At 33.9% G+C, this 14,094-nt stretch overlaps 4 protein-coding genes and 1 non-coding gene across 5 annotated transcripts; all 5 read right to left on the reverse strand.

Moving 5' to 3' along the window:
• Positions 1 to 895: 895 nt before the first annotated feature.
• On the reverse strand, positions 896 to 3,185 carry LOC110615043 (reticulon-like protein B5). The gene is made up of 5 exons (XM_021756753.2): positions 2,768 to 3,185; positions 2,056 to 2,236; positions 1,802 to 1,943; positions 1,407 to 1,476; positions 896 to 1,322 (listed from the first exon to the last, which is right to left on the reverse strand). Exons 1-5 carry the CDS (start codon positions 2,967 to 2,969, stop codon positions 1,156 to 1,158), a joined length of 762 nt encoding a protein of 253 aa, XP_021612445.1. The 5' UTR covers positions 2,970 to 3,185; the 3' UTR covers positions 896 to 1,155.
• A 2,300-nt stretch (positions 3,186 to 5,485) lies between these two features.
• Positions 5,486 to 6,518, reverse strand: LOC110615062 (RING-H2 finger protein ATL67). Its single transcript, XM_021756771.2, has one exon. The coding sequence runs from the start codon at positions 6,405 to 6,407 to the stop codon at positions 5,781 to 5,783; it is 627 nt and encodes a 208-aa protein (XP_021612463.1). The 5' UTR covers positions 6,408 to 6,518; the 3' UTR covers positions 5,486 to 5,780.
• Positions 6,519 to 8,003: 1,485 nt separating this feature from the next.
• LOC110615053 lies at positions 8,004 to 8,768 on the reverse strand. Its single transcript, XM_021756760.2, has one exon. The coding sequence runs from the start codon at positions 8,752 to 8,754 to the stop codon at positions 8,092 to 8,094; it is 663 nt and encodes a 220-aa protein (XP_021612452.1). The 5' UTR covers positions 8,755 to 8,768; the 3' UTR covers positions 8,004 to 8,091.
• Positions 8,769 to 9,634: 866 nt separating this feature from the next.
• Positions 9,635 to 9,707, reverse strand: TRNAA-AGC. The gene has a single exon. It is a non-coding gene; the product is annotated as a tRNA-Ala (tRNA).
• A 2,338-nt stretch (positions 9,708 to 12,045) lies between these two features.
• LOC110615082 (late embryogenesis abundant protein Lea14-A) lies at positions 12,046 to 13,073 on the reverse strand. The gene is made up of 2 exons (XM_021756791.2): positions 12,529 to 13,073; positions 12,046 to 12,415 (listed from the first exon to the last, which is right to left on the reverse strand). Exons 1-2 carry the CDS (start codon positions 12,729 to 12,731, stop codon positions 12,166 to 12,168), a joined length of 453 nt encoding a protein of 150 aa, XP_021612483.1. The 5' UTR covers positions 12,732 to 13,073; the 3' UTR covers positions 12,046 to 12,165.
• Positions 13,074 to 14,094: the final 1,021 nt, after the last annotated feature.

Below are 14,094 nucleotides of genomic sequence, written 5' to 3' on the forward strand. Positions count from 1 at the left end.
TTGCATTCCAACTAGAACTTGCAAGCGGTCGTATAATATGGGTTGTGGGCAGAGCAGGTCAAAGTAGACCGCCACAATCAAGTTCTAGTTTATAAACTAGAACTTGAAAACTCGAAAACTCAAAATAAACCATTCAAATTTTAAATTCAGGATTAAAATTGATCAAACTATTTGATAAAATAATTTTTTCTGTTCCTTAATACTCAATTTTAAGAAAAGGTATACTCATTTTAAGAAAAAGTTATTATGATTCATCGAAATATTTCAATGGAGATCCTCCACCATTTAAGTTAGATCTCAAAGTCCAACATTTAAGTTAGAGCATATAGAAGAGAAAAGAGGCGAGGAAAAGAGGGCAGAGAGGACCCTCTCATCAAGCTCTCCTATATCTAAGTAAGAAGGCGCCCCTATACTTTATAATAATGCACATTTTATGTGAAAACATATTTTAATATATTTTTTAGTGATATTTTTAATTAAAACTAATTTTATAATTTTATCACTAGTATACCGATAAAACCCGCTGAATGCAATCATAAGGCATATACATAGTGATCTTAAGTAGAAAAGGAAAATAAAAGAAAAGGACCGTTTATTAGAAAGAACCTATTATCATTGAAGAACCAAAATCAAAACCAAGCTGATCCGCTTCAAACCGATTCCAATCGTTAGTCTACTGAACTTGAAACTTCAAGCAACTCAAAATACCTTCACATTGGTGCTTTCACGTTAGATCAGATCCACAATCGATGGCCACGCCTTTCTTCTAGCATAAGGTTTATATCCTTCTATGAATAGACATCATGGTAGTTCAAAGTCCTCTAAACTTTAAAAGAAATGGACTAGTAGCCAAAATGGGAGAAAACCATATAAAGGAATCAAAAGACATCCAAAATAAAAACATCAAATCACCCCTTTTAAGGTGGGTGCAACCACAAGCAGATAGATCATGAAGTTTACAAATAACTAATAAGCCTACAACTTCAAAGTAACCCCATTAAATACCAAAGTTATTCAAACTGCAACTAGAAACAATGGAAACAGTTGATGGGGTTTACAAAAAAAGGAAGGAGCTCCAGCAAAATGTGAAGAGCAATCACAACCAACAAAACCATGATTAAGAACCGTCAGCACAAAATAGAACAACCATCCTCTCTAGACCCTCTTGGCTTTCAATGTACCAACTGGGATCTTGCTCAAAACCTTAGCATCAAACACTGCATATTGCTTTCTTATCTCAATCATTGCCTTCTCGGCAAATGGATCAACCTTGTCCTCATACTTCTCGTATAGAACTGGCACGGTGTGCAGCAAAACAAATGCTGTCATAAGAATCAAAACAATCAGCACTCAGCAATTACTTGCAATGACGAGTAAAATGGACAAAATAAGTTTCAAGGCCATACAGGTATAAAACAAGGTCAAGAAATTGCACCAACTCCCCACAATTGAGAAGACCCACAAGGAAGCTATAACCTGGAAAAAGAAAAATCAATTCTTGAAAAATGGATAACAAAATGTAAGCCAACTCCTAACTAAATAATTAATCAAGGTAACAGAGCATGTGCGAGTGCAGGAAAGCAAATATCCAATTCTGACAGCACCAAACTACCAATATAAGCATTCACGCCTACACTATGTAGAACTCGGCTGTGATATATTTCAGATCCTCCCAAAATTGTAAATTATGACAGAATTAGCAAGCTTTCTAGGGGAAAAAAAATAATTTATAGCTATAAATGATCTACTTCAATCCAGAGCGCCTTTAGAAATAATTTAACTGGATAAATAAAGAACATACTATGAGAAACTTCTTCAAATCTTTTCCAGATGCAATATCACGTAAGACTGCAAATCCTCGGTTGATTTCAAATGTCAGTGCTGAAGCAACCTGCAGGAATGGCTCTTCTGGAAGATGAACTTGTGGGATGCGAGGTGGGGTCCTATAATAAAGCACAGATTGAGAAAAGAGTAAAAATGTAGACAAATAAATTACCCATGGCCTACAGTTGTTAATGCCTCAATTGAAAACAATGAAAAGAACCAGATGATTACTTGTTGATAAATGTATGAGCATTGGACCACAGAAACAAGATTGCAAAGGAGAGAATCAAAATATGGCAAACCAAAGTGAGAAGGTGGTATTCAATCAATTCAAAAAGAACCCAAATAGCAGTGGCAACTCCAAGCACACTAGCTGAGATCTTCTTGTTTCTCCACAACAACACATCAGCAGCTGCATGTCACACAAATGAAAAAAAAGGAACGCGAACGAATTAGCCATCCAGCACAAGGACAAATTAGAATTAGTGAATATGCAACAACTCGAATTGAAAAGAAATTCTACCAAGAAAAGGATGAAATACATTTACTTCTTTAACTAATGATTAAGAAGATAAAATTTTTGGCCAATCGATAATAGTCATTCACATTGCAGATTTAGAATTTCAGTTCCCTTTATCTGGTTCTTTTGAACTGTTATAATCAACCGAAAATGGCGACCAGTTCCTGTACTTTCCCAAGATAAAACCCAAAACCTAATTGAAGATTTAATAAAGAAATTCTAAAGACGTCATCTGCTTCCTGAAACTGCGTTTTCTAAAGCAACAAAATCATTTTATTCTCCCTCTAAAAGACAATCAATTTCAATGCCATATTCCGCATAAACATAACAGAACAAAATTTAAACATCAATTAAACACAAAAATATACTTCCTAAAAAAGCAAATAGTGCATTGAAGCGATAAGGAGCTTGGTAATTACGTACACTTTCCTCCACCAAAAACCTTGTGTACGGGTTTCTCCCTGCCAAACAAACGAAATATCTTCGCCTTCACCGACGAAGGCGAATCCGATTTCCTCTCTGAATCAGAATCGGAATCAGAAGATGACGAGGAATCATGACCGTGAATCTTCTCGCTTATTTTCTCCATCACGGACTCAATCGGATTTTCAGAATGCTCCGCCATGCTATTGCGATCCCCCAAATCCGATTCAATTTTCTAATTTCGCCGAAATGTAATTTCCCACAGAATCTCGGTGGCCGGGAAATATGGGGTGAGTAATGAGAGACTGAAAATGTAGGTCAGTATGATGTCGGCTATAAACCGTAAAATGAAGGTTCCGAGCCTGAGGTTCGGCTACCGAAGCGAATTTGAAAGAAAACGTTGACGCCGTTAGATTTCACAAGATCGAGGAGGGACGACGTTTGCTGAAAGTCTGACACGAGCGAGGTGCTTTTTTGTACAAGAAATACGTGGAAACAATTCAGGACGGTGGATTCACTTTGTCCTGAAAAAGGCACTGACCAATGGGAATGAAGAAACGTGGCAGAGAGCAGGAGGATTGGTTAATTTCTCCTCTTGCTCTTAAACTTTAACCTTTTTAACAACACTCTCCAATTTTAAATCTTCAATTTCAATTAAATAAATTTATAATTTCCATTATAATGCTAATATGATATTGATATATGTAGACTCTGATATACTAGAAGGTTAAAGATATTATTTCCATTATTTTAATTGTATTAGATTAGATTAAAAATTAATAAATATTTTAAAATAACACTATTTAAATTAAAAATTAGTAATATTTATAAATTAATAATAATTTTAATTCAAAATTCAAAATTCATTGATTATTTGTTGAAAATGATTTTGGTCATGGGTGGAGGAGCTGAAATACAATTGGGCCCAATTTTGAAGTCCAAGAAGTATGAGAAAGCCTCAATGGGAAGCAATCAAATCAGAATCACGCAGTGATCTTAGACGAAGCAGAGTACAAAAGAAGGTAGGGACAAAATGATGAAGTAGGAAGGAAATTACCAATCTGGAGAGTAAGAGAGCACTCTTTTGGCGTCATTACATGATATTGCTGCTTGAATGGAAGTCTGCTCTGGCCCATCAAGAAGGTGCCTTGCCATTATTTCAACACCACTCACATCCCTTTCACATTGTGCCAAAAAAATTCAAAAAAAAATGAAAAAAAGAAATCGGAAAATTCCTTTTGCTCTGCCGATCCAGAGTTCTAATGGTTGCTCAGAACGAGTCAAATTTTTATTAGGGGTGGCCCAGTGAACAGTAAGAATAAGCACGTATGTGCAAGTTTAGATTTTTTTTTTGGGAGAAAATTTTGAGAGTATAGATATTTCATACCTGGGCTGATGTGTCACAATTAAAAAGGAAAGCAGAGACTACTTTGAAAGGAACTTGATAATCTATGTAGTCTTCTTTCAAGAATTAAAGTAAGAGAGTGATCTTTGTTTGCATTCTTTGGTTGGCTGTAAAGGAAAGCTGTGAAATAAGATAAGATACTCCTAGCAACTTCTTTTGAGATGCAAACAGCAATGAATTTTGATGTACTGATACTAAAATCGTCTAAATCTTCTTCAAAATTATAAAATCTAATGTTCTGATTCCAGCGAAAGACGAACCAAAATTAGAAAATGTTGAGTGTCATTGATAGTTGCCCTAAGATTGAAATCTTTCATTCAAAAGCTGCTCTAAGATTGATAGTTGTTGAGTAACATTGAAATCTCTCATTCAAGCTGCAATTCCTTGTTCCAACACTGATATCCAATCCTATTCTAATCCCTCCAGGCTTAATGTTAAGCACTTCAGATATCAGAAAATCTGCAGTAAGATTCATGTTGGCATCGAGATGTATGCGTTTGATCCATCTGGGCAGTTCATGAGATGTGAGATTGAAGCAATCTGCACAGTATCGCAATCCATATACTCTTCAAGCTCTCTCTTCATGGCAAAACAAGCGAGGCCAATGCTTGTGAATGTTCCATTAGCTCCTATGAAGTTTTGATTCCCTATTTGATTGGGTTGGATCCATGCATCTAAACCTCTTCTATCAGGAAGAAATCAGCAGGCTCATCTCATCGTTGTTTTGCCTTAATAGAGGATGGGACAGCTCCACTTTGACGCAGAAAGGTATTTGACAGGGAGAAGCAGAGCACGAAGATAAGGCTGCTGCGCTTATAAGCAGATCATATATATAAATAATTATTTAATTTAGCAAACAATGATGACAGAAATTGTAATGGGAGATTTTTAAATCAGAGCCAGATCTATTTCATGATCTTATTGAGCTTTCGTAGTAATTGCTTTTTGAGATTTTTTAATGTGGTCAACGCTTCCATCATATTATAAACAAAATAGAAACTATATATTACTCATGAAGATTCCAATTTTCCTGCAATAATATAAGACACTAGCAAAGGCATATATAGGGCAAGCAGTCAAAAGAACTTTATTTTATACCCTTCTCAGCAGTAATACCATTAAAAATAAAAAGGAAAATACAAAGCTAGAAGTAAACAGATATCAAAGAATAGAAACAGAAATCTACTACTACCCAATACACACTTTTTTTGCTATGAGATTATGAAGAAAGAAAGAATACTACAGGGAATGGATTTTATTGAACTTAATATGAGTATAACAAAGTATGAGTATAGTTCAATTACGCAGCAAGGAGGGAGAAATAGTTTAGTTCACTTCATTTTAATGGAAGAGTAAACACCCAATTCATACACTACAAAGACCAGGCAAGTTAAACACTCTGTTTTTCCATTCTCTGCCATAGCAAATCAAAACCACAAATCATCAGTAAGAAAAAAAAAATGAAAATCCAAAATCCCACTAGCTAGGCCTACTCAAGAAGCAAAATAAAATTCAATAAAAAGAATATACAATTACAATCCCAGAAGGCAACAAGCAAGACCCCCTATTCACTCACCACCAGTCCCCAAACAATCAAACAATATATAATCACCTCCTCCTCCTTCGATCCTCGGCGTACTGTGACAGCGGCACGACCTCTGCTAAGGGTGTAGAAAGCGGAGTCGGCAGCGGCGAATTCCGACAAACCGGACATGACCCATTAAGCTTCAACCATGCATCGATACAACATAAGTGAAAATAATGCCTGCACTCCGGCATCATTCTTAGCATCTCCAAATCCTTATACTCGCACAAACAGATCGGGCAAGTAGTACAATTCCCATCCAAACTGCCCTCTTTGGTGAACTGAAATTTGGGATATGAATTTATCACCGCCTGCTCGAGGCCAACAGCTGCTCTTTCTGAATCACGTTCCTGGTCATCCTCGTCTTCAGCCACGAAAATAATACGAGGGATAATTATGCCATCGGAGGGAGAATTTGGGTTGTTGTTACCGTTGTCATTTCTACCACGAGAGTGGTTGCGAGAGGTGCGACAGCAGATGTAGGAAGCGAGGAGGATGGTAGATAAGAGAACGAGGAAACCAAGGGCTATGGCTATGGAATAGCCAAGACCGAGATTGGTGAGGTAAGCGGCGGGAGGAGCAGCGTTGGTGATGGGTGAAGAGATGGTGGGAAAGGTAGCGGCGGTGGGATTGGTGGTGGCGGTGGACATTTGGGGTCAAAGAGGGATTGAAGGAATCCATTTGGAGGAGAAAGGGAAAGGATTAGGGGAGATTTTTTGAAGCAAGGTGGGTGGATTTTCCAGCTGCAGCATTTAATACTAGGTTCGGAAACAGAGCAAGGCATTTAATAGGTGAAAGGTGGTGAATCCTGGGCTTGGGTCGTGGAGGCTGGGCCTCTTCCTCCGAATTTGCAGTACATGAACCACGTCAATGTCACTTATTTGACTGATTTTTATTATAACGAACCTAGTAGATATTTAAATCATAATTTATTTTGCACCTTTTGCACCATTATTGAAATATATTTATATATTTTTATTAAAAATAAAATTATCAATTAAAAATATTTTTTTATATAAATTATTAATTAAAATATATAAATTCAAATTTAGAATGTAATCAAATAGCATCAAATTTAAAACTGAATCACATATTAAAAATATTAATCAAATTCAAATGAGATAACTTGGCATCTCAATCACTGCCAAATGAGTTTCATGACAAGTTGGTGGTTTTCTATGTTTTTTCTTATTAAATTTCATGTGTGAAACTATATTTGGTCAAAATATTTCTTCCATGAACCAATGATTGAAGCGAGCTCTTGTTGTGTTATGCGCTGAATGCGCATTGCCACTGCTACGGGACAGTTGAAACTTGCATCGTGTGCCCACTATGAACTCAAATAGACTCAATTTTACATTTTTAACATATAATTTTAATTTATGTATCATATTTTTTTCTAATAAATTCAAAAATGTTTAATATTTGTATATATTTATATTTTAATTTTTAATTTTTAATTTTAATTTAATTAATCAAATCATTATATTTTAATATAATTTCCTTTTAACTTTCTCCATATCTTCGCCCTACTCTTATATTTATATTTTTTCATAATTTTTAGAAAATAAAAATTATGGATATCTATATTTGATTATTTTGGTTTAAAAATTCTTCCTTCCCGATCGCGGCAGACTAGATTGAATTTCTGCTTTTGACAATGCATAAAACTTCAAAAAGCCAACGAGACGGTGGAGGTCTGATGCCTCTATCTTGGCCTATAAATTCCTTGCTGCTTCCGTTGTTTCTGAGCAATTGCTTTCAAACTTTTCATGCTTGATGATGCTTCCACCATTATTTGTCAATGGTTCACATTAATTTCCAATAAAACCTTGTTTCAACGCTTTTGCAATTCATCATAATTACATTATCCCCTATTTATTGTTTATAATTCATTTCTTAAAGTGGTGTTTTTTAGTATGTATTTGGTTAAATCTCTAAAAATATTTATATTACGTAAAAAATTTATTTAAATTTTAATTCGAATAATAAGATAGAAATAAATAATAAAATTTACTAAGGTTTTATTTATTTTATAAAAAATATTTTTCATATTTTATAATATATAAAACATTAAAAAAATTTAATGAAGGAAAAATATTTTTTATTTAAAAAAAATAATTATTCTATTAAAATCTTTATTATATATAAATGTTTAAAGCATGGTAAAAAAATTAAAAAGCTTGGATTTGTTGTTATAATATTTCTTTTAAGCAAAATACATGGATATATAGAATCAGATGATCAAAGAAATATTATATATATAACTAGGAAACTACATATTTTATCCACCAAAAAAAATAAAATAAAATAAAATAACAAGCGGCAACCATACTAGAGATCAACCTTGTTCCTGCACTTTTGAGCCTGAATTGCCTGTGTGGAAATATTAACTGTGATACTGCAATTCATCTTCACAGTCACTTGCTTCTTAATAATTTTCAGCAGTTTCACCCTCCCTGGAATCTTTGAGTAGCTATCCATGGTGAGCAGCCCTGTACTCACTTCAGTATTCAGATTAGGGTTGGAAATCAGCTCATCAGTGATTATATCCACCGTCAAATTCATTCTCATGGTCCGCCGAGCCTTTGCGTGGCCTGGAGGGCCTCGAGCCTCTCCGACGAGCTCCCCGTTGTAGTAAAGGCCTGAAGTTGTGTTCCTGTACCTGAAAGATGCTATGTTAGGGTTTTTCACTGATACATCAACGATCATGGACATGTTGACACCTGGCTTTGGAATAGTGTTGTTGATTAGCTCCAGCTGGGTGATGATAACACCATTCAATCTGATTGAAGGATCCTTTACTCGAAAAATAGTGAAAATTAATATCACGATGACTATGGCAGGAACCAGCAACACTGCTGTGATGCATCCACAGCATTTGATGCATTTTCTGCGACGAAGTTTTTTAGAGCGTAGGGCTGCAGCTTCTTCGTCATCGCTGCTTGTCCGGTCTGCAGATGGGGCTAGGGGCCTGACTTGCTCGTGCTCCATCATGGCTGAATTGTGGACGAAGTAGTAGGACGCTTGAAGCTGGTTGAGAAATTAAGTAGGTTGTGTTTTTATAATGTAATCCACATCTACTAAGTAAGTGAGTATTATAAAATAGTAACAAATAAAAAAAATATAACTAATTATTACTATATTTTTTAAAAAAAGGGGAAAATCCAGCGATTGTCCCTTTAGTACTTCTTGGTAATCACACATTCAAATATCATTTGGTTTTTTGTCCCTGTAGTTACATTCTAGATTAACTATAGTGTTAATAACCTCGTATTAATAAATAACACATAATTAAATTATATAAAAAAACGTATATATCAAAAAATAATTCAATATTATCATAATTAATCTCAGATTCAAGTAATGTAAACAATAAAAATCGTTAATAATTCTTAGTTTATTACTGTATAAGTCCGTAACTAATCTGCAACCTTGACAGCAGAAAAAAAAATGAAAAATAATGAAAAATGATTGTCATCTAGATGAAGGGGAAGACTTTTGCAAATGTCAAGAAAATGATAATTCAGTCCAATTCATATTTATTTCATGATGTACAAAAAATAATATATTTTAGAGAAAAAGAACATTGACATAATTAGTTTTATTTCTTCCTTCTCTAATAATAAGGAAATTGAGAACTTCAATGGATCATGGCATTGACAGAGTATGCAAATGCAATCAACAGGTATTGGTTATTTGCTAGAATTTTCCACCGAACTACTCCGCGACATCTTCATTCTATTCTAAATAAATACATGAGAAACTTGTTTTTCCCGGCACATATCTCCGTGTAAATAAATTTTATAAAAAGGCCAGGGTAACTCATTAGTTATTTTACATGGAATTTGGAAAGGAAGAAAAATGTCCACAAAACTGGAGATGCGGGGTATCGATCCCCGTACCTCTCGCATGCTAAGCGAGCGCTCTACCATCTGAGCTACATCCCCCCTGTTTCCTTGTTTCATTCTTGTTTAGTAGTAGCTTATAATGGAGCACAACGGCAATCTAATCTATATTTACTTAATTTGATAATTAGATGGAAATTTTGCTCAATGGTGCCCTCTATAGTTAATTTACTTTTTTTTTTTTTTGCTTTTCAACATTAGATTGAAATTTATTATTTCATTAAGTTGTAAATATTAATATATTCAATTGATTTTGTAAAGAACAAAATTATGGTAGAATCACCCTTCTCAACATAGCTATCATCATAACCCAGATGTCATGGAAATTAAAGTAACCTATATTTACTTTCTCGCTCATGGTTTAATTTGTAAGATGGGACATCATTGGATGTTTAACGCAAACCACAGCTTGTCAAATTTCATATGAAGAGAACTTTCAGTTTTTTGATATGGCCTCTTTTATAAGACTAATTAATGATATGGCTTCGTTTATTTGCTGGGAATATGTTTTAGATTTTATTTTATTATTTTTTATATTTTAGATACTTAAAAATTAATTAATAAAAATATATTTTTTAACTAAGTGTAAAAGTAAATATTGCTATAAATAATATTATTAAACTTAATTTCTATATAAATTTATCAATATTATTTTTTAGCATTACAATTAAATATTAAAATACATTATTTTATTGAAAATATTTTTTATCAAGAATCTTTTCTACATACAAATTATTTTTATAAATAAATGAATTTTAATAAGAATTAGAGCAGTGATGAGGGGTTGATTTATTTAAGCAGAGGCCATGCCCTCTGAAATTTTATTAAAAATTACAAGTATTTTTGTAACTTCTCAAAGCTTCACATAATTTTTAGTACACATGCTATTCTTTCTATTTTCTTTCTGAGTAACCGAATCAAATGGATAATTATAATATATTAGTTATTTCTATACATTATTAGGCCTTAACATAGTGGTCGTCTCTCATATTTAACCTTTTAAAAGTCTTGATTTTGACCTCTGTAAAATAAAATCACGACCATTTCTTTTAATTAAAGAAATATAAGCCATTCATAGATTATCATAAATCCATCACTTAATCAATTAAAAACTCTAGATTTTTTCCTCTTCCTTTTCTTGAGTCGGCTGTCTTTTCTTCTCTTCTCAATGTCTTCCTCTTTCTTCTCTTTTCTATAAATTCATCACCGTCTCTTTTACGTGGCTGTCACTGTTGCCGTCGCCTCCCCATCACTACCGCTCTCTTCTCCCATCATCGTCGCTCTCGATCTTGCCGCCAGTGCAGATTTCAATCTCTCCGTCGATGCTGCTATGGATCGCATTGTCGATATCGTTTTCAATCGTCGTCACTGTCGTTCGACATGGACTGTCTCTCTCACGTGGCTGTCACTGCCGCTCTCTTCTCCCATCACTGCTCTCTGGATCGTATTACTGTCACTGTAGATCGACATAGGCTGTCTCTCATGCTCACAAAATTCTTAAGTTTGTGATTGAATTTGTAATAAATATATTAGGTCTGTAATTCTTATTTTGGGTAACAATTAGATTTTATAATTTTAGGCTTTTTTATTTTATTTTATTTTTAATCAATTTTTATTTTATTTTTTATCACTTTTATTTCAAATTTATTTAAGAGTACTAATGGAAAGCATGGGTTTATTTTTTTATTTTTTAAATGAAAATTGGGGGGTAATATTTAATTTTAAAAATAACTTTTAAATTTTTGAAAAATGAGTTTCATATCTAATAATTAGACTATTTAAAATTTAAAAAAGTTTTATTTGTAGAAAACTATGGGTTTCATGCATAATGGGAGATTATTTAAATTTAAGAAAAAAATATAATTACATAAAAATATGATTTTATAAGTAATTAGTTAAATTTATGAAATAATAAACTATATGAAATCATTTTCTCAAGTGATAGAAATAGTTATATGAAAGAAAATAAACAATTGTAGAATTGTCACCACCTATTAATTAATATGTTTAACCAACTCCGTCTAATAAAATAAAATCAATTTTTATTGCTATAAATATTATTAAAAATCGACTGTTTGTAGAATATAAATGATTTTTTATTGATTAATATTGAAAGAGATATATTTATAAATATTAATAATAAAATTATTATGAACAAATTTCAATTATTAAATATAAAAAAATAATCATTATAATTTAATTGTAACACATTATTAATTTTTAAAAGAAAAATTGTTCTTCATATATTTTTTACTCTTTATGTCATTTTTGTAAATTATATATTTATAATAGATCCTCAAGTAAATTTGTGCATCCACCGATAACATTTTACTTGAAGAGAATAGAAAGGGAAAAAAAAAAAGATTGAAGCATAAATCTATTGGAAATAACAAAGAAACCATTTATTAGTTGAAACATTCATAATGATCTGGAGATGTCATAATCCCATATCACTAGCGTTTGGTAGGTAAGAAAATCAATCCAAATTAGGAAAAGGGTATTAGAAGAAATCAGAAAGGGTGGGGAGCTTGACCTCGCCCTTGCTAGAGAGAGGAATAGTGAAGTCGCCGATGATAGGGAGGTCCATGGTGAGACCGACTTCTAACTCATAATCTATGTCCCAATCTCTGCTAATGTCCCTCACCAAGCTCACTAGTACACTGTGTGGCACATTCACTGCTATATTCAGAATTGTTGTGTCGTTTGCCTTCAATGATCCAGGATCTGGCATATTCCCTGATGCAATCAGCCTGTTCCACATAAAATCATCAAATTCAATACAGATCCACAAAATAAATTAATTTTAGTTTCATAATTTTGATTGAAATCAAGATAATTCAGACGCGAGGAGAAGAGATCGAACCTGCCATCGCTTTTGAGACTGTAGGAGACCTCGCAAATGGGGATTGAATGTCCGTAAGGGTTATTGACAGAAACCTTGGCGTCATATTCTACGCGATCACGGTGGACGCTGCCCAGATCCAAGTCTGTGAGGGAGGCCTCCGGCTTTTTCATATTGGTCACCTTCTCCGCCACGAAGTTCTTGGCCTTGTCCACCAGATCCATTGTACAACTGCAGATATGGAAAGAAAGAAAGAAAGAAAGAAAGAAAGAAGAAAATAAATAATCAAAATGAAGAAATAATGTGGATAGATTGATTGCCACTGGATGCTTTATATAGCAATGATTTGGCGGAGATTCTTGATTTTGGGTGGGTGATTTGATGGGAAACTTCGTGTATAGCTCGTGGTTTCTCCGCGTTTTCAAGATCTTAAGCGTCTCTTTTCAATGCTTCTATTTGAAGGCAGATTGGGTTATCTTTTATGGGATGAGCATGGAGTACGCTTAAATGCAAAATGGGTTTCTGCATCGATCCCTCGCATGGAATTTATTGATAATAATTAAAACCAAAACTAATTTATAACTAATTGAATTTAAGATCCCTTGTCGGGTAAATGGTGAGCATATGGAGTACTTATTATGGGGCTATTTTTCTGGTAATTTCAACTTCTTCCGATTTCTGATCTTATTAAAGGACGAAGAACTTTCATTGGCCAAGTGTAATTTTTATAGCCCCTCATCCTTGTTCCACATACATGGGGTCCAGATGGTAGAAGACTTTTTGTTTTTTTTTTTTTTAAATTTCAAATGATAAATTAACAAATATAATTAAATATGAATGAATTCTTTAGGGCAGTGTCAGATGTTGAACCGGAATTTCAAGAGGTATTCATTAATATCTATCCTACTATTCAAAATTACTATGATAATATTATAGTTCTGAAAAAAAAAAATGTATATGAAACATGCATGTATTATGTTTCAATCTTTGTTCTGTACATACGGGTTTAAATAAGAATTATTCACCTTAAAAATACTACTTTTTCCAAATTATAACTATCTTATTTTTCCAGTAATCCCTCTGTAATTAATATATATTAATTTTCTCCTCTGAAGACCTTCCCCACGGCAGCAATCCCTACGGATTCCATTGTTGTAGCATGGGCACAAATGTCTCTGAAACCATGTTCCTAGAAACACATGATTCCAGTATTTCTAGCATGAGGACTACTCAAGCCACTGGCCCATCTCAAAACATGGTCCTCCTACAATTGCTGTTCAGCAAGGAGTTAGTGCCAATCAAGTGGCACGTGCTGTGAGTAAAAATCCACCACCGAAAAGGACAGCTCCTCTTTAACCTATCCGCCTGATGACAAGAAGGCTCCATCTGTTGCAGTTCAACTCCAAGCATCTGAAGCAAGATCTTCATTGATTCATGACATGCTTGGGTGCTCAGCATAATAGAACAACTGTCGGGCAGAGAATTGCAGTTGAGGTGGCACAACCACTCCCAGTGGCTAGCTGAAACCTCGGGGACATTTGCACCATCAGAAAAACTGGCAGCCTACAGGCCGGATGAGGGAAGCCT

The sequence above is a fragment of the Manihot esculenta genome, chromosome 1 (assembly GCF_001659605.2).
Source record: "Manihot esculenta cultivar AM560-2 chromosome 1, M.esculenta_v8, whole genome shotgun sequence".
Classification (NCBI taxonomy): domain Eukaryota; kingdom Viridiplantae; phylum Streptophyta; class Magnoliopsida; order Malpighiales; family Euphorbiaceae; genus Manihot; species Manihot esculenta.